The sequence below is a fragment of the Aquarana catesbeiana genome, linkage group LG08 (assembly GCF_042186555.1).
Source record: "Aquarana catesbeiana isolate 2022-GZ linkage group LG08, ASM4218655v1, whole genome shotgun sequence".
Classification (NCBI taxonomy): Eukaryota; Metazoa; Chordata; class Amphibia; order Anura; family Ranidae; genus Aquarana; species Aquarana catesbeiana.
The window spans coordinates 294,552,057-294,576,095 of record NC_133331.1 but is presented as its reverse complement, the minus strand read 5'-3'; the positions used below and the strand labels follow the sequence as shown (position 1 = coordinate 294,576,095).

The 24,039-nt window shown below is 45.8% G+C and overlaps 1 protein-coding gene across 1 annotated transcript; it reads left to right on the top strand.

Moving 5' to 3' along the window:
* Nucleotides 1–440: 440 nt before the first annotated feature.
* On the top strand, nt 441–18,041 carry LOC141104976 (uncharacterized). The gene is made up of 2 exons (XM_073594786.1): nt 441–1,573; nt 16,650–18,041. The coding sequence occupies exons 1-2, from the start codon at nt 461–463 to the stop codon at nt 17,883–17,885; spliced, it is 2,349 nt and encodes a 782-aa protein (XP_073450887.1). The 5' UTR covers nt 441–460; the 3' UTR covers nt 17,886–18,041.
* The last annotated feature ends 5,998 nt before the right edge of the window (nt 18,042–24,039 follow it).

The following is a 24,039-nucleotide window of genomic DNA, read 5'->3' as shown; positions in this document are numbered from 1 at the left end:
AGGATTCAGTAACCCAATGATGGTGGTCTTCAGGATCAGTCCAGTCTTCATTTTGGTTGTTCTCCCCCCATCCTCACTCTCTGACCTCTGGTGGGGCTCAGCCCCGCTGTTATTCATGACTAAATCATGGACTGAATAAGGAAGTGCAGGACTTCTTGTGTTGGGAAGATGGCAATGAGTGATAGAGGGGGAGGGGACACTCGTCCTATAATCCCCTCATCACTGTCACTCCTATAAAAGACAGTTCTCGTTGTTTCCTCACTCTCTGACTAAGGTCCATGAATAAAGAAATAAACTGGTAGGAGATCAGAGGACCCATTTACTAGTTACCTTGAGGGGGGAATTGTAAGATCCTCAGAGACAAAGCTGCCTGATGTGGGCGGAGTCCTGGTTTAGGGGAACCAATCTGCTCATGTCTAGTAATAATCTTTGTATCTCTATTTTAGTAGATGGACGGGAGATGAGGAAAACCTCAGAGGATTGTCTCACTTTGTCTCCAGACTGTAAAGTAGAAGATGAGGACATCACACAGTATAGTCCAGGAGAAAACCCGACTACCTCAAATGTCCATCCGGCACCACACAGTGTAGATGGACCATCGTATTCCTCTTATCCTGAGGAACCTCAGACTGTGAGGGACAGTGCCGGACCACCTTATTCCTCTTATCCTGAGGAACCTCAGACTGTGAGGGACAGTGCCGTACCATCGTATTCCTCTTATCCTGAGGAACCTCAGATTGTGAGAGACGGTGCTGCCCTTCCAACAGATAAGAGGTTTACCTGTACTGAGTGCGGGAAGTGTTTCGGTTTTAAATACGATCTCAATGTGCATAAAAGATCTCACAGGGGAAAGAAGCCGTATTCCTGTCCTGAGTGCGGAAAATGTTTTATACATAAATCAAAACTTGCCACACATCAGAGATCTCACACGGGGGAGAAGCCGTATTCCTGTACTGAGTGCGGGAAATGTTTTTCACAGAAGACTGGTCTTAACGTACATCAGAGATCTCACTCGGGGGAGAAGCCGTATTCCTGTCCTGAGTGCGGGAAATGTTTTTCACTGGAGTCCAGTCTTTACAGACATCAGAGATCTCACACGGGGGAGAAGCCATATTCCTGTACTGAGGGTGGAAAATGTTTTATAGATAAATCAAAACTTGCCACACATCAGAGATCTCACACGGGGGAAAAGCCGTATTCCTGTACTGAGTGTGGGAAATGTTTTACAGATAAGTCCGGTCTTAAAGCACATCAGAGTTATCACACGGGGGAGAAGCCGTATTCCTGTCCTGAGTGCGGGAAATGTTTTTCACAGAAGTCCAGTCTTTACAAACATCAGACATCTCACATGGGGGAGAAGCCGTATTCCTGTCCTGAGTGCGGGAAATGTTTTTCACGGAAGGGCATTCTTATTGTACATCAGAGATCTCACACGGGGGAAAAGCCATATTCCTGTCCTGAGTGCGGGAAATGTTTTTCTCAGAAGTCCAGTCTTAACGCACATCAGAGATCTCACACGGGGGAGAAGCCGTATTCCTGTCCTGAGTGCGGGAAATGTTTTTCACGGAAATGCATTCTTAATGTACATCAGAGATCTCACACTCGGGAGAAGCCATATTCCTGTCTTGAGTGTGGAAAATATTATAAAGATATATCAAAACTTGTCACACATCAGAGATCTCACACGGGGGAGAAGCTATATTCCTGTCCTGAGTGCGGGAAATGTTTTTCACAGAAGTCCTGGCTTAACGCACACCAGAGATCTCACACAGGCGAGAAGCCATATTCCTGTCCTGTGTGCGGGAAATGTTTTTCACAGAAGTCCTGGCTTAACGCACATCAGAGATCTCATACGGGGAAGAAGCCGTACTCCTGTCCTGAGTGCAGGAAATGTTTTTCACTGGAGTCCCATCTTTACACACATCAAAGATCTCACACAGGGGAGAAGCCATATTCCTGTCCTGAGTGTGGGAAACGTTTTATAGATAAATCAAAACTTGTCACACATCAGAGGTCTCACACGAGGGAGAAGCCACTTTCCTGTCCTGAGTACGGGAATTGTCAGTCACAGAAGTCCTCTGTTTACAGACATCTGAGATTGGACATGGAGGAGAATGAACTTTCCTGGTCTGAGTGAGGGAATTGTTCCTCCCTGAAGTCCTGTCTTCCTGTACATCAAGAGTCCCACACAACCCGCGAAGTGTATTTGTTGGATTTCGACCTTTACTATTTCTTGATTTTATAACTGCAGTCTTGTTAAAAGTAAAATGATAATAAAAAAAATGTATTGAATGAGGAAAAGATTGTGTGTGTCGGTGCAATGAGGACAAACTTTGTATCCAAATATTACTCATAGGAGACGCTATAAAAGCCGTCACAGGTCATCAGTGTAGAGGGAACCCTGAATAATGGGCCCAGAAACAGGAATACCCTCCAAGCAACCCAATGGAACTACAGAGTTATATATTATGGATTTATATATTACAGATTTATATCAATTTATATATTATAGATTTATATATTATAGATTTATATGTTATATATTATAGATTTAAATATTAAAGATTTATATATTATAGATTTATGTGTTAAAGATTTATATAGATTTACATGTTGTAGATTTTTATACTGTATATTCAAGAAAGTGCGCATGCCTAAGGATGAATTTCCAATAAGGTAAAATATAGAAAAATTAAACAAATTCTCTACACATGTAAAGTCCACATTAATATTCAAAATTGGTCCATTATTGTTCTTAGTGTAGAATCGAGATTCCATGCTGTCCCTATGGTCTGTTCTCTTACAGCAAAGGGAAAATTTAGCCTCTTACCACAAAGGATGGATCCCAGGTTTTAGGGATCAGACATGCTTGGTTCTTAATTAAACCAACTGTGATATTCCACTCTTTTGGCTTCAACGAAAGACCTTCCACCTGTTAGGATGGTAACTTCACCAGAGTATGGGAATCATTTTCAAATAATTCCAGCTCCACTGATAATTCTGCTGAGTGCTCTCCAGCATACTGTTTACTGTATAAAATAAGGTCTGTTGGCATGGACCATAAGGTGAGTACATGGATTGAAAACTGGCTGCAAGGGCGAGTTCAGAGGGTGGTGATAAATGGGGAGTACTCGGAATGGTCAACGGTGAGTAGTGGGGTCCCCCAGGGTTCTGTCCTGGGACCAATCCTATTTAATTTGTTCATAAACAACCTGGAGGATGGCGTAAACAGTTCAATCTCTGTATTTGCAGGTGATACTAAGCTAAGCAGGGCAATAACTTCTCCGCAGGATATGGAAACCTTGCAAAAAGATCTAAACAAATTAATGGGGTGGGCAACTACATGGCAAATGAGGTTCAATGTAGAGAAATGTAAAATAATGCATTTGGGTGGCAAAAATATGAATGCAATCTATAGACTGGGGTGAGAACTTCTGGGGGAATCTAGGATGGAAAAGGACCTGGGGATCCTAGTAGATGATAGGCTCAGCAATGGCAGGCAATGCCAAGCTGCTGCTAATAAAGCAAACAGAATATTGGCATTAAAAAGGGGAACAACTCCAGAGATAAAACGATAATTCTCCCGCTCTACAAGACTCTGGTCCGGCCGCACCTGGAGTATGCTGTCCAGTTCTGGGCACCAGTCCTCAGGAAGGATGTACTGGAAATGGAGCGACTACAAAGAAAGTAAAAAAATAATAAATAATAAAGGGTCTGGAGGATATTAGTTATGAGGAAAGGTTGCGAGCACTGAACTTATTCTCTCTGGAGAAGAGACGCTTGAGAGGGGATATGATTTCAATATACAAATACCGTACTGGTGACCCCACAATAGGGATAAAACTTTTTCGCAGAAGGGAGTTTAACAAGACTCGTGGCCACTCATTAAAATTATAAGAAAAGAGGTTTAACCTTAAACTACGTAGAGGGTTCTTTACTGTAACAGCAGCAAGGGTGTGGAATTCCCTTCCACAGGTGGTGGTCTGAGCAGGGGGGCATTGATAGTTTCAAGAAACTATTAGATAAGTTTCTTGACATACAGGGATATACAATGTAATATAACGATATTAAGAAGGGAGAAACTTTAAAAGGCAGCATGAAAACAAATGTTTCTTAACAAGTCTCATTGCACTTTACAGAGATAAACAAAGAGAATCCAAACAAAACACAGCCTCAGTACTTGTCCTGGAGGCTGGTGTGTGGTGTTACAGACTGCAGCTCCACCCGTTGCGGAGGCCTCCTTTCCCAGTCGATGCCTCTTACGGGGAAACACGTCGGGTAGAGCTGCAATCTGTGACGTCACCACGCACCACTGGAATTCTTTGAAGATTGTTGCCATACTCTGGTAAAGTTACCATCACAACAGGAGGAGGGTCTCTCGTTGAAACCGAAAGAGTGAAGTATCTGACCCCCATAAGTGTCTGATCCCCATAACCTGGGATCCATCCTTTCTGGTAAGAGGCTAAATTTTCCCTTTGTTGTAAGAGAACACATTGTAGGACAGCACGGAATCTCATGATTCTACACTAAGAACAATAATGGACCAATTTTGATTATTAAAGTGGACTTTATATGTGTAGAGAATTTGTTAAATTTTTCTATTTTTTACCTTATTGAAAATTCATCCTTAGGATTGCGCACCTTCTTGTGTGTGTATATATATATATATATATATATATATATATATATATATATGTGTGTGTTCAATTGAGTATTTAGATTTAAAATAGCAGCACCTACACTTTTTTGCTTCACAGTTTGTGTTAGGGTAAGTGCAAGATATTAATTTTATATATATATATATATATATTTATATATATTTATATAGATTATAGATTTATAGCCCCATTTAGTTGCTTGGAGGGTATTTCTGTTTCTGTAATATTGGGATGATGACACTCCACATGCTTGCCTATTGCATAATGGGCCTAGAGTGTTCTAGTAAGGAGTATATCATATACAGAGTGTAGTGGTCAGGAGTATATTCCCTTCCCTATGGCATTCCCCGTGTTGTCAGAGGGGGCGGGGTCACCCATTTACGTAACCAGTGACCCCGCACCCCCTCTGACAACACGGGAAAGCCACAGGGAAATCCAGTGAATTCCCCGTGCGTCAGAGGAGGACGGGGTCACCGGGTGGCCCCGCCCTCCGTTATATAAGAAATGTCAGAAGAAGCGAAGCGTCACGCGGCTGAAGACTCCCACTGAGGCTGATTGTGCAGACGGAGCGGAGAAGAAGCCTGGAGGAAGATGCGGGACAAGAAGAGCGGAGGAAGAAGAAGATGAAGAAGAAGACGGAGGAAGAAGAAAAACACCGAAAGAACACCAGAAGATGGAAGAAGAAGTCGAAAGAAGAAGAAATTAATAAAGGACTTGTCAAAAACCGTCTCTTGTGTTTTTTAATCTTTTTGACACTTTTTTTGTGAAATGGTAGGGGTACATTTGTACCCCATTACCAATTCACACAGGGGGGGCGGGATCTGGGGGGTCCCCTTGTTAAAGAGGGCTTCCAGATTCCAATAAGCCACCCACCCGCAGACCCCCACAACCACCGGCCAAGGTTTGCGGGGATGAAGCCCTTCTCCCCATCAACATTGGGACAAGGTGCTTTGGGGGGCTACCTCAAAGCACCCTCCCAATGTTGAGGGCATGTGGCCTGGTACGGTTCAGGAGGGGGGGCGCTCTCTCGCCCCCCCCCATTTTTCCTGTGGCCTGCCAGGTTGCGCGCTCGGACAAGGGTCTGGTATGGATTTTGAGGGGGACCCCCACGACATTTTTTTTTTAATTTTGGCGCGGGGTTCCCCTTAATATCCATACCAGACCTGAAGGGCCTGGTATGGAATTTAGGGCGACCCCCACACCATTTTTTAAAAAATTTTGGCTCGGGGTTCCCCTGTGGGGAAATTCCAATGCCGTTTTTATCAATGAACTTTTATGTATATTGTCGGACCAGCAATTCATTAATAGCCGCTAGTAGTTTTAAATGACTTTTTTTCCTTTGAAATGTCATTTTGCTGTGGGACTGTTCTAAACATGGGAAACATGCGCCCCTTTACAGGCATACTATAGACACCCCCCAGGTACGAAATTTAAAGGAATATTACACTTTTATTGTTTCATTGTAAGCATTATTAAAATCACTGCTCCCGGAGAAACGTCCGTTTTTAAAAATTCTTTTTGCATTGATCCATGTCCCCTGGGGCAGGACCCGGGTCCCCAAACACTTTTTATGACAATAACTTCCATATAAGCCTTTAAAATGAGCACTTTTGATTTTTCATGTTCGTGTCCCATAGACTTTAACGGTGTTCGCGTGTTCAAACTCATCCCTAGTCAAGAGTATATCATATACAGCCCAGGGTACAGAGGTCAGGAGTATATCCTATACAGCCCAGGGTACAGAGGTCGGGAGTATATCCTATACAGCCCAGTGTACAGAGTGCAGTGGTCAGGAGTATATCATATACAGCCCATGGTATGGAGTGCAGTGGTCAGGAGTATATCATAAACAGCCCAGGGTACATAGTGCAGTGGTCAGGAGTATATCATATACAGCCCATGGTATAGAGTGCAGTGGTCAGGAGTATATCATATACAGCCCAAGGTACAGAGTGCAGTGGTCAGAAGTATATCATATTCAGCCCAGGGTACAGAGTGCAGTGGTCAGGAGTATATCATATACAGCCCAAGGTACAGAGTGCAGTGGTCAGAAGTATATCATATTCAGCCCAGGGTACAGAGTGCAGTGGTCAGGAGTATATCATATACAGCCCAGTGTATAGAGTGCAGTGGTCAGGAGTATATCATATACAGCCCAGGGTACGGAGTGCAGTGGTCAGGAACATGTCATATACTGCTATAAGATGGATCATTTACACCATCTGACTCTTTTCAGTTCTGTAAACACAAAGCAAGAGAACAATTACCAATGATTTACCAGTTGGTACCGAGTCCCCTTCAAGCTTGCTGCCATTTATCCCTCGCAGTTCAACCATTGCTGGAAGGGTTGTGGATATGGAGGTCTCCTACATATTTGGTGGGACTGTCCCAAGATTCCTCTGTTTTGGTCGGACGTTAGGACCCAGATTCAATCTATCTTAGATGTAGAAACGCCTGATTCTCTGATACACTTTTTCCCCCATCAGCCATTATAAGAAACGTGTGGTGTCACTTCTCTTCAATGCTGCTAGACCATTGGTCCCCAACCTTTTTGGCACCAAGGACCGGTTTTGTAGAAGAATATTTTTCCAAGGCCTGGTAGGAGGGGGGGGAGGAATCGCGATGTGTTACGTTAGCGGTTCAATCATCCTGATACCGTAATATCAGAACGATTGAAGCACATTATTTATATTATGACAATAGAATGCAATGATTATATAGTTCAACTTACCGTAATGTAGAATCAGTGGGAGCCCCGAGCTTGTTTCCCTGCAACTAGACAGTGTTATGCTGGTGTCAGGGTGACTGAAGCACGTTATTTCTATTGCCTAATGGACTTGGCAAGATACTCTCCCCGTATTGAGGGTATGTGGTCTGGTATGGTACAGGAGGAGGCATGGCCACTCCCCACCTCCACCCTTCCCTGCCCAGACAGGCTGCATGCTTAGATCAGCTTCTGTTATAGATTTGGGGGGGGGGGGCACATTTTCTTTTTCTTGTTTTTTTGCATAGGACTCCCTCCTTAAATCCCTACCAGACCTGAAGGGCCCAGTATGAATTTTTGGGGCCCCTATGCAGTTTTTTTTACATTTTGTTTGCATTCACCTGTTAGCCAGGAATCCCCAGTTGACAGCAGAATGGGCGGGGAGGGGGGATACATCACCAGGTGTTGGGGTGCTTGCAGCCTCTGGCTCCCCATCAACCAGCCTGAGCGGGAAGCTGCCACATTTAGCAGCGATAATAATACTGCAACTGGAGGTTCAACTTGGGGGAATACCCATTTCGTTCAGACACTCGCTGACCCCCCAAACAGGCCAAATTTTATATTAACATGGGTTCAGTCCAAACCTGGAGCTCATTCCAAATGGTCCATTTATTGGTTTTATATTGGTGACAAATGGGAGAAGGACCCCATATATCAGTAGTCAGTGGGAGAAGGACATTCCTACATCATCATGAAATCATTGTTTCTGACAGACAGAAATTGTCCATTGCTCAAGGAACCCCTAGAAACCTTTGGAGGAACCCTGGCTGAGAAAGGCTGGACTAGGCAGTAATATATTTCTCTCACCCCTTGGTGGGAGTGGATATGACCCCATCTATAAGGATATACACAGGGTCGGACTGACCATTGAGCCACTCTGGCACTGCCCGAGGGCCCTGGGCCACTAGGGGGCCCTATCAGGGTTGCCAGCCTCAGTAAAACCAGGGACAGTATGTATATATCTGTTTTTTTTACATCTGTCTGTGTATACTTTGTGTACATGTATGTGCATACTGTTTGATTGTATACTGTGTGTGTGTATACTGTGTGGCCCCATAATCTCTGATTGCCTGGGGGCCCCATAATCTCCTATTGCCTGGGTGCCCCATGAGTTATCAGTCCGCCCCTGGATATACAGTACATACACACACAGCACAAGGCCGTATTCACACTACGAGACGTTTCTCGGTGCTGCAGTTCCTCTGATCTCCACAAGGTGGTGATCTCACTTCTACCATAGAGACAGGAAGTCTCTATGGAAGACAGGAAGTGATGTCAGTTACAGACAGGAAGTTCTGGGTGAGAGGTGAGTCGGGAGGAAGTAAATAAGAGACATCGCTGGAAGTGGGAGTAGAGGAGGTAATAAGATCTTATTTTCTATTTACACCCAGTAACCCCCCGTCATGTCCGTCCTCTTCCTCCATAGTCACTGTGACATCTTTTATTTCCAGCAGATGATGATGATACATATATTATTATTATTCACGATTTATATAGCGCCAACAGTTTACGCAGTGCTTTACAATGTAGAGGGGGGACAGCACAATTACAGTTCAATACAGAAGGGACAGGAGGGCCCGCTTTGTAGAGCTTACATTCTAAAGGGAGGGGGTGGTGCTACAAAAGGTAATAGATGCGGGGAATGGTTTGATGGGGGTGGGTGTGGGATAGGCTTCCTTGAATAAGTGAGTTTTCAGGAATCAACTAAAGGTGGACAGGTTAGGGGCTGATCAAACATACCGGGGCAGGACATTCCAGAGGATGGGAGAGACTCTGGAGAAGTCCTAAAGATGGACAGGTTAGGGGCTGATCGGATATACTGGGGCAGGGAGTTCCAGAGGATGGGAGAGACTCTGGAGAAGTCCTAAAGATGGACAGGTTAGGGGCTGATCGGATATACCGGGGCAGGGCATTCCAGAGGATGGGAGAGACTCTGGAGAAGTCCTAAAGGTGGATAGGTTAGTGGCTGATCGGATATACCGGGGCAGGAAGTTCCAGAGGATGGAAGGAGGAAATATTACAAGCTCAGTTTTAGAAAGATTGAGTTTGAGAAAGTGTTGTGACATCCATACCGATATGTCATTCAGTAAGTTTAAGATCCGTGAGGAGATCGAGGGGGTGAGTTGAGGAGTGGAGAGATAGATCTGGGTGTTGTCAGCGTAGAGGTGGTATTGGAAGCCATGGGAGATTATCAACTGGCCCAGGGAAGAGATATAGATAAGGGATAGAATAGGAGAGGCCCAAGGATGGAGCCTTGGGGTACCCCAACAGAAAGAGGAAGAGGAGCAGAGACGATGGAGTTGTAAGTGACACTGAAAGTGCGCTGAGAGGAGGAGAACCAGGATAAAGCAGAATCAACGAGGCCAAGGATGTGGAGTTTGCTGAGGAGGAGCAGGTGGTCAACTGTGTCGACTATTCACCAGACCTCCTGACTGTTCACCAGACCACCTGACTGACTTTTCACCAGACAACCTGACTGACTCTTCACCAGTCCACCAGACTGACTCTTCACCAGCCCACCCAGCTGACTCTTCACCAGCCCACCCGGCTGACTCAGGAGATCTCTCAGGGAAAGGACTGAAGACTTAAGCACACCACTATCTTCAAGGGAGACTGGCTGCATGTGGTAGTCTCCCCCCTTCATTAGTCTGCACAGAGTTGCACTAGTCAGTGCACACTCTGTCCTCTCTTGCTCCCATGCTTCCAGGAACAGCTCCTCCTCTGTGTTCTAGCAGGATTCTTCCAGCACCCGAACCCCGGCCAAAGGCAGGACACCCCCAGACTAGGGGGCACCCCCGAGGGCTACTGAAAGCCTCCTCAACACTGCATCTCCGTCTTCCACCCAACTGCCCCTACTGGCATGGCCCATGTCTATTTGAGGTATTCTCTGCCCCCTGCCAGCCCATGACTGGGGATTGGCTGAGGCCTTAAAAATATGCATGGGAGCTCCCCCTAACCCCCGCCCTCTAGTTCTAGAAGATTCTCCATTCTTTCTAGACCAGGGGGAGGCTCCAGAGAGCTGCCATGATGAGTCATCCAGCTCTGAACATTAACGAACCCTAACCCAGATTTCACGGGTCCCCCCCCCAAAAAAAAGCAGCCGTGTCCCCATCGGCTAGAAAATAACAACTTCTTCGCCCAGGAGCAGCCGCCCATAAAGATACAGGCAGCAGTCCTCTACTTGCTGTTTATCTCTGCAGTTTCCAAGTTGACCAATTCACTTCAGTCCCTTCACAAATACATGTTAGGATTCGGGAGTCTTCTGAGACTGCCATCAGCTTCCCTGACAGCAGCAGAGTGGCTTCTGGTGGGCCGTCCAGCCTTAACAACTGCCACCCGGTCTTTGTATATGGCTCTCCCCAGCCGCCATTCCTGACAAATGTCCTGGAACCGGGTCCAAACCTCCTCGTTATGAGGTCCACTCAGGGTTTTGGGGACATGCATGAAGTCCCAGACCTGTCTTCCTCCTATTTGGCCCGAAATCTTCAATAATGTCCATAACATCCTGGGGGACATATGGGTAGTCCAACTTCCACTCGAGTGCTGTCCTCTGCTGCACTTCTCTCTGAAACCTTAAGAATCTTTGCAGGTCCCATGGCTTGCCTTTCCTCACTACCCACTGCCTGTATTCGGCCGTTTGACACTGACTGTGGCAGACCAACTAAAAGGCAGACAGTAGTTGAGCGTTCACTGTGGTTGCCATGAGCAACAGCGAAACCTGTAACACAAACCACACTGTTTTTAGCAGGGTCAGGGCAGTCTTTGACTTCAGCTGTGGTTGGAGAACTGACAGACCCCCTCCTGCAGGAACCCACTGGCTTACACCAATCACCATGGGTAAAAGCAGACATTTCTGTGCACATTTTACTGTTTCTAGCAGTCCATTGAAGCATACAGTCACTTTCCCCAGCCTTATGCAGACTGCTGGGCATTTTGTAATCTATAGGCGTGATCACAGCTGACCCTTTCACCAGCTATCCTGGCTGACTCTCAGCAGATCTCTCAGGGAAAGGCTGAAGACTTAAGCACACCACTGTCTTTAAGGGAGGCCAAATGTGGCAGTCTCCCCCCTTTGTTAGTCCCCACAGTGTTGCACTACTCACTGTCCTCTCTTGCTCCCGTCCCTCCAGGAAGACCTCCTCCTCTGTATTCTAGCAGGATTTCTCCAGCACCCGAGCCCCCCACCCAAGGAAGGACCCTCCCCCAGACTAGGGGGCACCCCTGAGGGCCACCGGCAGCCTCCTCAACACTGCATCTCCATCTTCCACCCGACTACCCCTGCTGGCATGGCCCATGTCTATTTATGAGGTATTGTCTGCCAGCCCATTACTGGGGATTGGCTGAGGCCTCATAAACATGCATGGCAACTCCTCCTAACCCCCACCCTCTAGTTCTAGAAGATTCTGCAACCTTCTAGACCAGGGGGAGGCACCAGAGAGCTGCCATGATGAGTCACCCAGCCCTGAACATTAATGAACCCTGACCCAGATTCGACGGCTCTGGCCTAATCCTGAGCCAAACTATATTTTGCCTACACTAACTTTTAGCACACACTAGAGGGTGCTACATACAGAAACCTCACAGAGCGCTCCCCCCCCCCCCCACAGCTCTTCCTCCCAATGTCCCTCTAATCAAAGTCATAGAATCTTATGACATCACACTGACCTCTAAGTTTCTCCTCCCAATGTCCCTCCATTCTTTTTTTTCCATTGGTCTTAGAAAGTGGACGGACCTTTTGCATCCTCACAAGGAAAGCAAGAGTGTTGTTCCTATGTTGTGTGTAATAACACCAGAAATCCTTGCGACAAGCTTTTAACCAACAAATTGGGTGGGTGGGGGGGGGGGGGGTCCTGTGTGGATAAATTATATGTCAGTGGGGCTTTAATTAAAATGGAGACTTGACTGGTGAGGAGGATTCTGAGAATATCATTTGATTTACTATTCGTGTTCTGATCTAGAGTTTTCCTCCTGTGAAGTCTGGAGATCATATGACCATCACATTGCCTCCACCTTCCGCCCTGATAGAATTAGGAAATACAAAGAAGATTCTAGAAGTTACCAGAGAGATCATCGAGGAGAGGTGAGCGGTGCTGGGAATTCTGGGACATTATCCAGTAACAGACAAGGGATGTGTCTGGATGGTGACTGTATCATTGTGTGTGTCAGGTTCCTATAAGGTGTCAGGATGTCACTGTCTATTTCTCCATGGAGGAGTGGGAGTATTTAGAAGGACACAAGGATCTCTACAAGGACGTCATGATGGACAATCAGCCGCCCCTCACATCACCGGGTAAGAGGAGACTTTATTGTAAAGGAGAGAGCAGTACGGAGGGTCCACCTAGATCCCCCATCATCTGATAAACACATAGAAACAATGTATTCAGTCAGTGTGTGTGTTTCCTACAGATGGATCCAATAATGGGAACCCACCAGAGAGATGTCCCCGTCCTCTGTATTCCCGGGATTCCACACAGGAAGGTCACACCATCCCTCACCATCATCAGGTAGATGAGAAACAATCACTGATAGTTCTGATTTATACACAAGCTTGTTTGCTACATTGAATGTTTTATTATATATTCAGAGTGGAAACCTGGGGGATGATAATAATGTTCATAAAGAAGAGTATAAAGAGGAGGATGAGGAGTATGGAGTGATGGAGGAGTTTTCTGAAGACCACAAGGATATGATGGAGCCACCTAATACTAGGAACCCACCAGAGAGATGTCCCCGTCCTCTGTATTCCCGGGATTCCACACAGGAAGATCACACCATCCCTCACCATCATCAGGTAGATGAGGAACAATCACTGATAGTATCATTAGGATCTGTACATTATCTGCATTGTTACCATTGATGTCATTTTTATTATATATTCAGAGTGGAAGCCTTGGGGATGATAATATTGATATTAAAGAAGAGTATAAAGAGGAGGATGAGGAGTATGGAGTGATGGAGGAGTTTTCTGAAGACCACAAGGATATGATGGAGCCACCTAATACCAGGAACCCACCAGAGAGATGTCCCCGTCCTCTGTATTCCCGGGATACCACACAGGAAGGTCACACCATCTCTCAATATTACAAGGTTGGTGGGACGGGGATTATAAAACACAGACTCATTGAGATGATGTGCGGAGTTCTTATGTGATGTCACAATAAAGCTTATATCTTACAGATGATATTTTCTCTCATTTTCTTGATTTAGAGTGGAGATCCAATCGATATAGAATTTGAGGTTAAATCAGAAGAAGAAGAGAGGTATGTGAGGGATGATCAGCAGTCTATGGAGGAGGATGGAATAACGGGGACATTTATAGAGGAGGACACTCCTACAGAGATCAGCACAGGTGGGTCATTAACACTAAATACACTACATACTTCTGACCCCTGCACTATATACTCTATGTTGTAAATTACATACTTCTGACCCCTGCACTATATACTCTATGTTGTATATTACATACTCCTGACCCCTGCACTATATACTCTATGTTGTACATTACATACTCCTGACCCCTGCACTATATACTCTATGTTGTACATTACATACTCCTGACCCCTGCACTATATACTTTATATTGTACATTACATACTCCTGACCCCTGCACTATATACTTTATATTGTACATTACATACTCCTGACCCCTGCACTATATACTTTATATTGTACATTACATACTCCTGACTTCTGCTCTCTCCCCTCCACCCACTGCTATATATACACATAATATGCATTCTCTTTTGTTGTACCCATTTCCTACCAGCTGGACATTTTATATCTGATGATTTGATTGGAGAACAGACTTTTACATGGTGATAATAATGTGATAACTTCCTCCAACTTTGGAACCTTAAAGTAGAACTATGGGCAAAACTTTTTTTTTTCCATTTTGGATAGAGGGAGGGTTATAACCCCGTTCAGATTTTTTTTTCCCCACCATTTGTGTATTATTGTGGAGGTTTCACTTCACTTCCTGTCCCCCAGCCAAACAGGAAGTGAGAGGAAATCTCTGTAAATTAAGGAATTTCTTGGAGAACCCCCAGATCACCAGAACTAGTGTCCCCATTGGAAGATTTCCCCTCTATTACTTTTCTGGGGAAAACCCAACATTTGTGGTTTTCTTTTGCTTTCATTTTCAATGATAATGGTAAATAGGGATGAGCCGAACGCCCCCCGCCCCCCAGTTTGGTTCGCACCAGAACTTGCGAACAGGCAAAAAATCCATTAAAGTCTACGGGACACGAACATGAAAAACCAAAAGTGTGAATTTTAAAGACTTATATACAAGTTATTGTCATAAAAAGTGTTTGGGGACCCAGGTCCTGCCCCAGGGGACATGTATCAATGCAAAAAAAAAAGTTTTAAAAACGGCCATTTTTTCGGGAGCAGTGATTTTAATGATGCTTAAAGTGAAACAATAAAAATGAAATATTCCTTTAAATATCGTGCCTGGGGGTCCCCTTAGTCTGCCTGTAAAGCAGCGCATCTTTCCCGTGTTTAGAACAATACCACAGCAAAATGACATTTCTAAAGGAAAAAATGTCATTTAAAATTGCTCGCGGCTGTAATGTATTATCGGGTCTCGGCAATATAGATAATAAATCAAGGAAAAAAATGGCGTGGCCCCCCTCCCAGTCCATTACCAGGCCTTTCGGGTCTGGTATGAATATTAAGGGGAACTCCACCCCAATTTTTTTTTTAAATGGCGTGACGGCCTTTTAGATCTGGTATGGATTTTAATGGGAGCCCCGCACCAAATTGTAAAAAAAAAATAATGTGGTGGGGGGGCCCCCAAAATCCATACCAGACCCTTATCAGGGCATGCAACCTGAAAAGTCAGGATAAGGGGGGATGAGCGAGCGCCCCCCCCTCCCAACCGTACCAGGCCACATTCCCTCAACATGGGGAGGGTGCTTTCGGGTCCCCTCCAAAGCACCTTGTCCCCATGTTGACTGTGTTATATATAATACACTGCCTGCACTGACTGAATATAGAGTATACACTGAATATCTAGTCTACACTAAATGCAGAGTATACACCACTAACTAACCTGCCTGCCTAATCTAGCTCGTTCTATCTCCGTCCACACACTATACACGGCCGCTATGTAAGCAGCTTTATGCATGTTTTGGCCAATCATCAGATGTAATGCACTGCGATCTCGCAGTGCATTATGGGGGGTTTTGCAGCCCTCGAATTTCCCGCGAACGCCCTGTATATTTGGTTCGACTTGGACCACAGGCTCATCCCTAATGGTAAACAGGACAAGCAGAGAGGGTAAATCTCCTTAATGGGGACACCGACAGAAATAAAAACTGACGGGGGTTCTAATCGCTCTCCACTCCGTCCAAAACAAACAAAAAGTTTTGCCTTTGGTTATACTTGAAACAGAAAGTGATAATGAGGGAGGAGTCAGTAACCCAATGATGGTGGTCTTCAGGATCAGTCCAGTCTTCATCTTGGTTGTTCTCCCCCCATCCTCACTCTCTGACCTCTGGTGGGGCTCAGCCCCGCTGTTATTTATGACTAAATCATGGACTAAATAAGGAAGTGCAGGACTTCTTGTGTTGGGAAGATGGCAATGAGTGATAGAGGGGGTGGGGACACTCGTCCTGTAATACCCTCATCACTGTCACTCCTATAAAAGACAGTTCTCGTTGTTTCCTCACTCTCTGACTAAGGTCCATGAATGAAGAAATGAACTGGTAGGAGATCAGAGGACCCATTTACTAGTTACCTTGAGGGGGGAATTGTAAGATCCTCAGAGACAAAGCTGCCTGATGTGGGCGGAGTCCTAGTTTAGGGGAACCAATCAGCTCATGTCTAGTAATAATCTTTGTATCTCTATTTTAGTAGATGGACGGGAGATGAGGAAAACCTCAGAGGATTGTCTCACTTTGTCTCCAGACTGTAAAGTAGAAGATGAGGACATCACACAGTATAGCCCGGGAGAAAACCCGACTACCTCAAATGTCCATCCGGCACCACACAGTGTAGATGGACCATCGTATTCCTCTTATCCTGAGGAACCTCAGACTGTGAGGGACAGTGCCGGACCATCGTATTCCTCTTATCCTGAGGAACCTCAGACTGTGAGGGACGGTGCCGGACCATCGTATTCCTCTTATCCTGAGGAACCTCAGACTGTGAGGGACGGTGCTGCCCTTCCAACAGATAAGAGGTTTACCTGTACTGAGTGCAGGAAGTGTTTCTGTTTTAAATACGATCTCAATGTGCATAAAAGATCTCACACAGAAAAGAAGCCGTATTCCTGTCCTGAGTGCGGGAAATGTTTTTCACAGGAGTCCCATCTTTACAGACATCAGAGGTCTCACATGGGGGAGAAGCCGTATTCCTGTCCTGAGTGTGGAAAATGTTTTATAGATAAATCAAAACTTGCCATACATCAGAGATCTCACACGAGGGAGAAGCCGTATTCCTGTCCTGAGTGTGGGAAATGTTTTCCAAATAAATCCAGTCTTTACAAACATCAGAGATCTCACACGGGGGAGAAGCCGTATTCCTGTCCTGAGTGCGGGAAATGTTTTTCACAGGAGTCCCATCTTTACAGACATCAGAGGTCTCACATGGGGGAGATGCCATATTCCTGTTCTGAGTGTGGAAAATGTTTTATAGATAAATCAAAACTTGCCATACATCAGAGATCTCACACGAGGGAGAAGCCGTATTCCTGTCCCGAGTGTGGGAAATGTTTTTCACAGAAGTGCAGTCTTAACGCACATCATAGATCTCACACGGGGGAGAAGCCGTATTCCTGTCCTGAGTGTGGAAAATGTTTTATAGAGAAATCAAAACTTGCCACCCATCAGCGATCTCACACGGGGGAGAAGCCGTTTTCCTGTTCTGAGTGCGGGAAATGTTTTTCACAGAAGTCCGGTCTTAACGCACATCAGAGATATCACACTGGGGAGAAGCCGTATTCCTGTCCTGAGTGCGGGAAATCTTTTTCACAGAAGTCCGGTCTTAACGCACATCAGAGATCTCACACGGGGGAGAAGCCATATTCCTGTTCTGAGTGTGGAAAATGTTTTAAAGTTAAATCAAAACTTGCCATACATCAGAGATCTCACACGGGGGAGAAGCCATATTCCTGTCCTGAGTGCGGAAAATGTTTTTCACAGAAGTCCTGGCTTAACGCACATCAGAGATCTCACACGGGGGAGAAGCCGTATTCCTGTCCTGAGTGCGGGAAATGTTTTTCACTGGAGTCCCATCTTTACACACATCAGATATCTCACACGGGGGAGAAGCCATATTCCTGTCCCGAGTGTGGGAAATATTTTATAGATAAATCAAAACTTGTCACACATCAGAGGTCTCACGCGAGGGAGAAGCCACTTTCCTGTCCTGAGTACGGGAATTGTCAATCACAGAAGTCCTCTGTTTACAGACATCTGAGATTGGAGATGGAGGAGAATGAACTTTCCTGGTCTGAGTGAGGGTAGTGTTCCTCACTGAAGTCCTGTCTTGCTGTACATCAGGGGTCCCACACAACCCTCGAGGTGTATTTGTTGGATTTCAACCTTTACTATTTCCTGATTTTATGACTGCAGTCTTGTTAAAGTGATAATAAAAAATCTATTGAATGAGGAAAAGATTGTGTGTGTTGGTGCAATGAAGATAAATTTTGTATCCAAATATTGCTCGTGGGAGACGCTATAAAAGCCGTCACAGGTCATCAGTGTAGAGGGAACCCCGAATAATGGGCCCAGAAACAGAAATGCTCTCCAGCATATAACGATATTAAGAAGGGAGAAACTTCAAAGGGCAGCATGAAAACAAATGTTTCTTAACAAGTCTCATTGTCCTTTACAGAGATAAACGAAGAGATTCCAAACAAAGCACAGCCTCGGTACTGCAGTGGTCAGTAGTATATCATATACAGCCCTGTGTACAGAGTGCAGTGGTCAGTAGTATATCATATACAGCCCAGGGTACAGAGTGCAGTGGTCAGGAGTATATCATATACAGCCCTGTGTACAGAGTGCAGTGGTCAGGAGTATATCATATACAGCCCTGTGTACAGAGTGCAGTGGTCAGGAGTATATCATATACAGCCCAGGGTACAGAGTGCAGTGGTCAGGAACATGTCATATGCTGCCATAAGATGGATCATTTACACCATCTGACTCTTTTCAGTTCTGTAAACACAAAGCAAGAGAACAATTACCAATGATTTACCAGTTGGTACTGAGTCCCCTCCAAGCTTGCTGCCATTTATCCCTCGCAGTTCAACCATTGCTGGAAGGGTTGTGGATACGGAGGTCTCCTACATATTTGGTGGGACTGTCCCAAGATTCCTCTGTTCTGGTCGGACGTTAGGACCCAGATTCAATCTATCTTTGATGTAGACACACCTGATTCTCTGATACACTTTTTCCCCCATCAGCTATTATAAGAAACGTGTGGTGCCACTTCTCTTCAATGCTGCTACATGACTCATTCCCATCTATTGGAAGAGACCCCAAGATCCGAGCTCAGCTGATTGGAAAAAGAAAGTCACAGATAAAATGGCAGCTGAAGAATAGATGGCTACGTGTGTTGTTGTAGAAATTTTGTAAAGATGTATTCAATATGTATTATCACAGTGTCTCCCAGTGTTATGCCCCGTACACACGATCCGAATTTTCATCAGAAAAACCTTGGATGGTTTTTCCGACGGAATTCCGCTCAAGCTTGGCTTGCATACACACGGTCACACAAAATTTCTCTGAACTTTCGACTGTCAAGAACGCGGTGACGTACAACACTACGACGAGCCGAGAAAATGAAGTCCAATGCTTCCCAGCATGCATCGAATTGTTTCCGAGCATGCGCAGGAATTTTGCGCGTCGGAATTGCCACAGATGATCAGAATTTCCGATAGGAACTTTTTCCATCGCAAAAATAGAGAAATTTCTGTCAATCTTTTGCTGGCGGAAATTTCACCAGCAAAAGTCAGATGGAGCATACACAATGGTCGGAAATTTCCGGCCAAAAGCTCACATCGGACTTTTGCTGGTGGATTTTCTGATCGTGTGTATGGGGCATTAGTTCTACTTGCAGCTCGTTTATAAGAGCGAACCGGAACTGGTAAAGGACCATTGGTAGTGAAAAGCTTCCTGTGGAGGTGGAGAGGTGTTCGCCCTGTGAAGATATGTCCACCAGCGAGGGCCCCTGCGTTATGTGCGGACGTTCGTTTGGTGGGGATATATTTGCTCTGCGAAGACTTTATCCGTTTGATATCGATCTGCCTTTGCGGAGGGATGTCCGCTCGTGTCTTTCTATGTGTCTGATCAGCACGTAGAGGGACCATGACATGTCCCTGCAGATAGCCTCGCGTCCATAGGAATGGTAGTATAATCCGGCTATGCGCTGTTCTCTGAACAGGGTGTTAGGAAACAAATATATGTTTGGGGGGGTTCTAAGTAATCTTCTAGCAAAAAAAAAATGATTTTAACTTGTAAACAACAAATTTGAAAAATAGGCCCGGTCCTTAAGTGATTAAAAAAGAAAAATAGTGTCCGGCGATGTCCATCCATCTTCAATCACGCCACCCGACGGACACGAAAAATAGAAAAAATGAAAAAGCTCCGCCTCGATGGTAGTCTCCCATGGAGGTGCAGTTTTTTCAGGGTTTATTTCTATTTTTTGGGTCTGTCGGGCGGAGTGATTGAAGATGGATGGACATCCCTGGAAAAGAGTGCCTAGGGAAAGTCCTGAAGTCTGTGTAGGTAGTGGCCAGGAACACACAGGTGGACAGCTGGACTTGACTGGTAGCAGACAGGAGCATAGCTGGATCACTGGCAGGTCTCGGCAGCAGAGAGGCAGATCAGATGTCGCAGCTGGCAGGAACGTAGTCAGGTCACAGGCAGATTTGGCAACGGCTAGGCAGATCAGGTACAACAGCAGGCAGGAGAGTAGTCAGGTCACAGGCAGGTTTGGCAGCACGTAGGCAGATCAGGTACAAACAGCAGGCAGGAGAGAAGTCAGGTAGCAGGCCGGAACGGTAATCATGAGTCAATACAGGTAACAAGAATTCAGGTACACGCTGTAGACCAAGCAGCCACCAGCCAGTACCGAGTCTGTGTTTAAATTTTTTGATGACAGGCGCACGCGCATGCGCATTTACTGGTGCGTCCGTGGCTGTTCTGTGAACACCCTGTTGGCGCCTGCGCACAGGTGTGCACCTGAGAGCATCAGCTGTACTCTGCCCCCCCCCCCCCCCCTTACGGGCATTGCCCCCCCCTTACTGCGGAAGAAGGCTTGTATTAAGTCCATAGCATGTACATTCTGCTCTGGTTCCCAGGAGTTTTCCTCTCCACTTGATTAGATATTGCAGTTGACCCCTTCTCCTCCTGCAATCTACAATTGCTTCCACCTCAAACTCCTCGTCCCCATTGATCATCACTGGTTCAGGTGGTCTAGACTCCTGATTAGGGAAGGGATCGGGCAATGCGGGCTTTAACAAAGTTACATGAAATACCGTATGTATGCTGAAGGATTCTGGTAGAGATAGTTCATAGGAAACATCATTAATCCTTCTCCTCACAGGAAATGGCCCAAGAAATTTAGGAGCTAACTTCTTTGATGAACAGGCCAGTCTCAGATTGGTTGTCGTCAACCAAACCCGGTCCCCTGGTTGCAGAATGAGTTCCTCTCTCCTCTTTCTATCCAAAGCTCTCTTATTATACTCTTGTGCCTTGGTCACAGTCTCTTGCAACAGCTTGTTGTTGCAATTGAAGAAGTCCACAGTGCTTTGGATGGCTGGTACCGAAGACTCAGGGACAAGGTCGGGAAAAAAGGTGGGATGGAAGCCATAATTTGAAAAGAATGGAGATTGCTTGGTAGCTGCATGACAAGAGTTGTTATAAGCAAACTTGGTTAGAGGTAAGAGTGATACCCAGTCATCCTGCACAAACAAGGTGAAACAACAGTGGTGTTAGGTACTGGTAAGTCTTTTGGATCCTCGAACATGCATGACAGTGCATCAGGCTTGACGTTTTTTGATCTGGGTCTATAGGTAATATGGAACAAGAACCTCGAAAAGAAAAGTGCCCATCGGGCCTGGCGGGGTTTTAGTCTTTTGGCAGTCCTTAAATATTCGAGGTTCTTGTGATCTGTATAAATCAATATTGGATGAGCAGCTCCTTCTAACAAATACCTCCACTCTTCCAGGGCGGCCTTTATGGCAAGAAGCTCCCGATCTCCAACATCATAGTTCCTCTTTGCCGGAGCAAGTTTCATAGAGAAGAAGGCTACCGGATAGATTAAATGCTTGGGACCTTGGCACTGAGACAGAACTCCCCCGACTGCACTTTCGGAAGCATCTACCTCCAGGATATAAGGTAGTGCCAGGTCTGGATGACTTAGTACAGGGGCAGTTGAAAAAAGTCCTTTAAGAGTCTCGAAGGCCACCTGGGCTTCAGGAGACCAGCGGAAACTGCTTCAAGGTACCGAGTCTGTGTTTAAATAGGCCGTCTGGCGGCAGTTCTGATGACAGGCGTGCGCACGCGAACGCGCATTATTCCGCATGCACATTTACTGATGCACCCGTGGCTGTTCTGTGAATACCCTGTTGGTGCCTGTGCACAGGTGTGTGCCTGAGAGCATCAGCTGTACTCTGCGGATGACCTCCCTGACACCAGTCTACCCAACAGAATCTGCACCAGTCTACCCAACTGACTTTCTTCACCAGTCTATATAACTGACTTTCTTCACCAGTCTACCCAACTGACTTTCTCCACCAGTCTACCCAACTAATTCTCCACCAGTCTACCCAACCGATTCTCCACCAGTCTGCTGCACACAGAAGGTATTTTTATCTTGATGCATAGAATGCACCTTCTGCCTTTAGAACCACTTTAAGTATGCAGAACAACCCTCCTGCCCTCCGCCGTCCAGCTTCCAGAATGTTCTCCTATTTTCTAGAACCAGGGGGAGGCACCAGAGAGCTGCCTATATGAGTCATCCAGCCCTGAACTCTGTAACCTCTGACCCAATTAAGACTCACAGGTTTTAAACATGAGTCAGAGTAAAGTTTCCTGCACTCACACTAGAGGGTTCCACACTGGTATCATTTTATAAAAGTTATTTGTATGGAATGTGTTAATGATTACAAGAAAAGCAGTAAAATAGGCCCCCAGAAACAAATTATTCTGAGGGAGGGACAATAGACCCCGAGCAACAATAGACTCCCTGCAGCAATATATACAGCCCAGGGACAATAGACCCCCAGCAGCAATATATACACCCCAGGGACAATAGACCCCCAGCAGCAATAGCTACACCCCAGGGACAATAGACCCCTCAGCAACAGTAGATACACCCCATGAATAATAGATACCTCAGCAGCAATAGATCCCCAGGAGGGACAATAGGCCCCCAGCAACAATAGATCCACCCCAAAAGTAACCACCCAGGCCCCCAGTAACAATAGTTCTCCCAGCAGCCAGCATTAACAGAGCTTTCATCAGCCAGCAACATTAGACCCCTCCCTCAATAGCAGATCACTCTCAGCAACAACTGTTCCCCCACCAGCAACAATAGACCTCCCTAGCAACAATAGATCCCTCCCAGTAAAAATAGACCTCCGCAGTGAAAACAGATCGACCAGCAGCCAGCATCAATAGACCCTCCAGCACACCCAGCACATACCCTGATACTACTAACTGAAAGCCACACACCTTGGTGATAGGTCTACATCCTAAATGTGGTCTAGTATGATACAGGAGGGGGCATTGTCACTCCCCACCCCCCACCCTTCCCTGCCCAGACAGGCTGCATGCTGAGCTTGGCTTCTGGTATGGATTTTGGGGGGTGCCCAACATTTCCTTTTTCTTGTTTTTTTGCATAGGGTTCCCTCCTTAAATCCATACCAGACCTGAAGGGCCCAGTATGAATTTTTGGGGTCCCTTTGCAGTTTTTTTTTGTTACATTTTGTTTGCATTCACCTGTTAGCCAGGAATCCCCAGTTGACAGCAGAATGGGTGGGAGGGGGGATACATCACCAGGTGTTGGGGTGCCTGCAACCTCTGGCTCCCCATCAACCAGCCTGAGCGGGAAGCTGCCACATTTAGCAGCGATAATAATACTGCAACTGGAGGTTCAACTTGGGGGAATACCCATTTCATTCAGACACTCGCTGACACCTCAAACAGGCCAAATTCTGTACAAACATGGGTTCAGTCCAAACCTGGAGCTCATTCCAAATGGTCCATTTATTGGTTTTATATTGGTGACAAATGGGAGAAGGACCCCATATATCAGTAGTCAGTAAGAGAAGGACATCCCTACATCATCATGAAATCATTGTTACTGAGAGACAGAAATTGTTCATTGCTCAAGGAACCCCTAGAAACCTTTGGATGAACCCTGGCTGAAAGGCTGGACTAGGCAGTAATATATTTCTATCCCCCCCCCCCCCCCCAGGTGGGAGTGGAGATGACCCCATCTATAAGAATATACAGTACATACACACACAGCACAAGGCCGTGTTCACACTACGAGATGTTCATCGGGGCTGCAGTTCCTCTGAGCTCCACAAGATGGCGATCTTCTCACCTCTACCCAGACAGGAAGTCTCTATGGAAGACAGGAAGTGATATCAGGTAC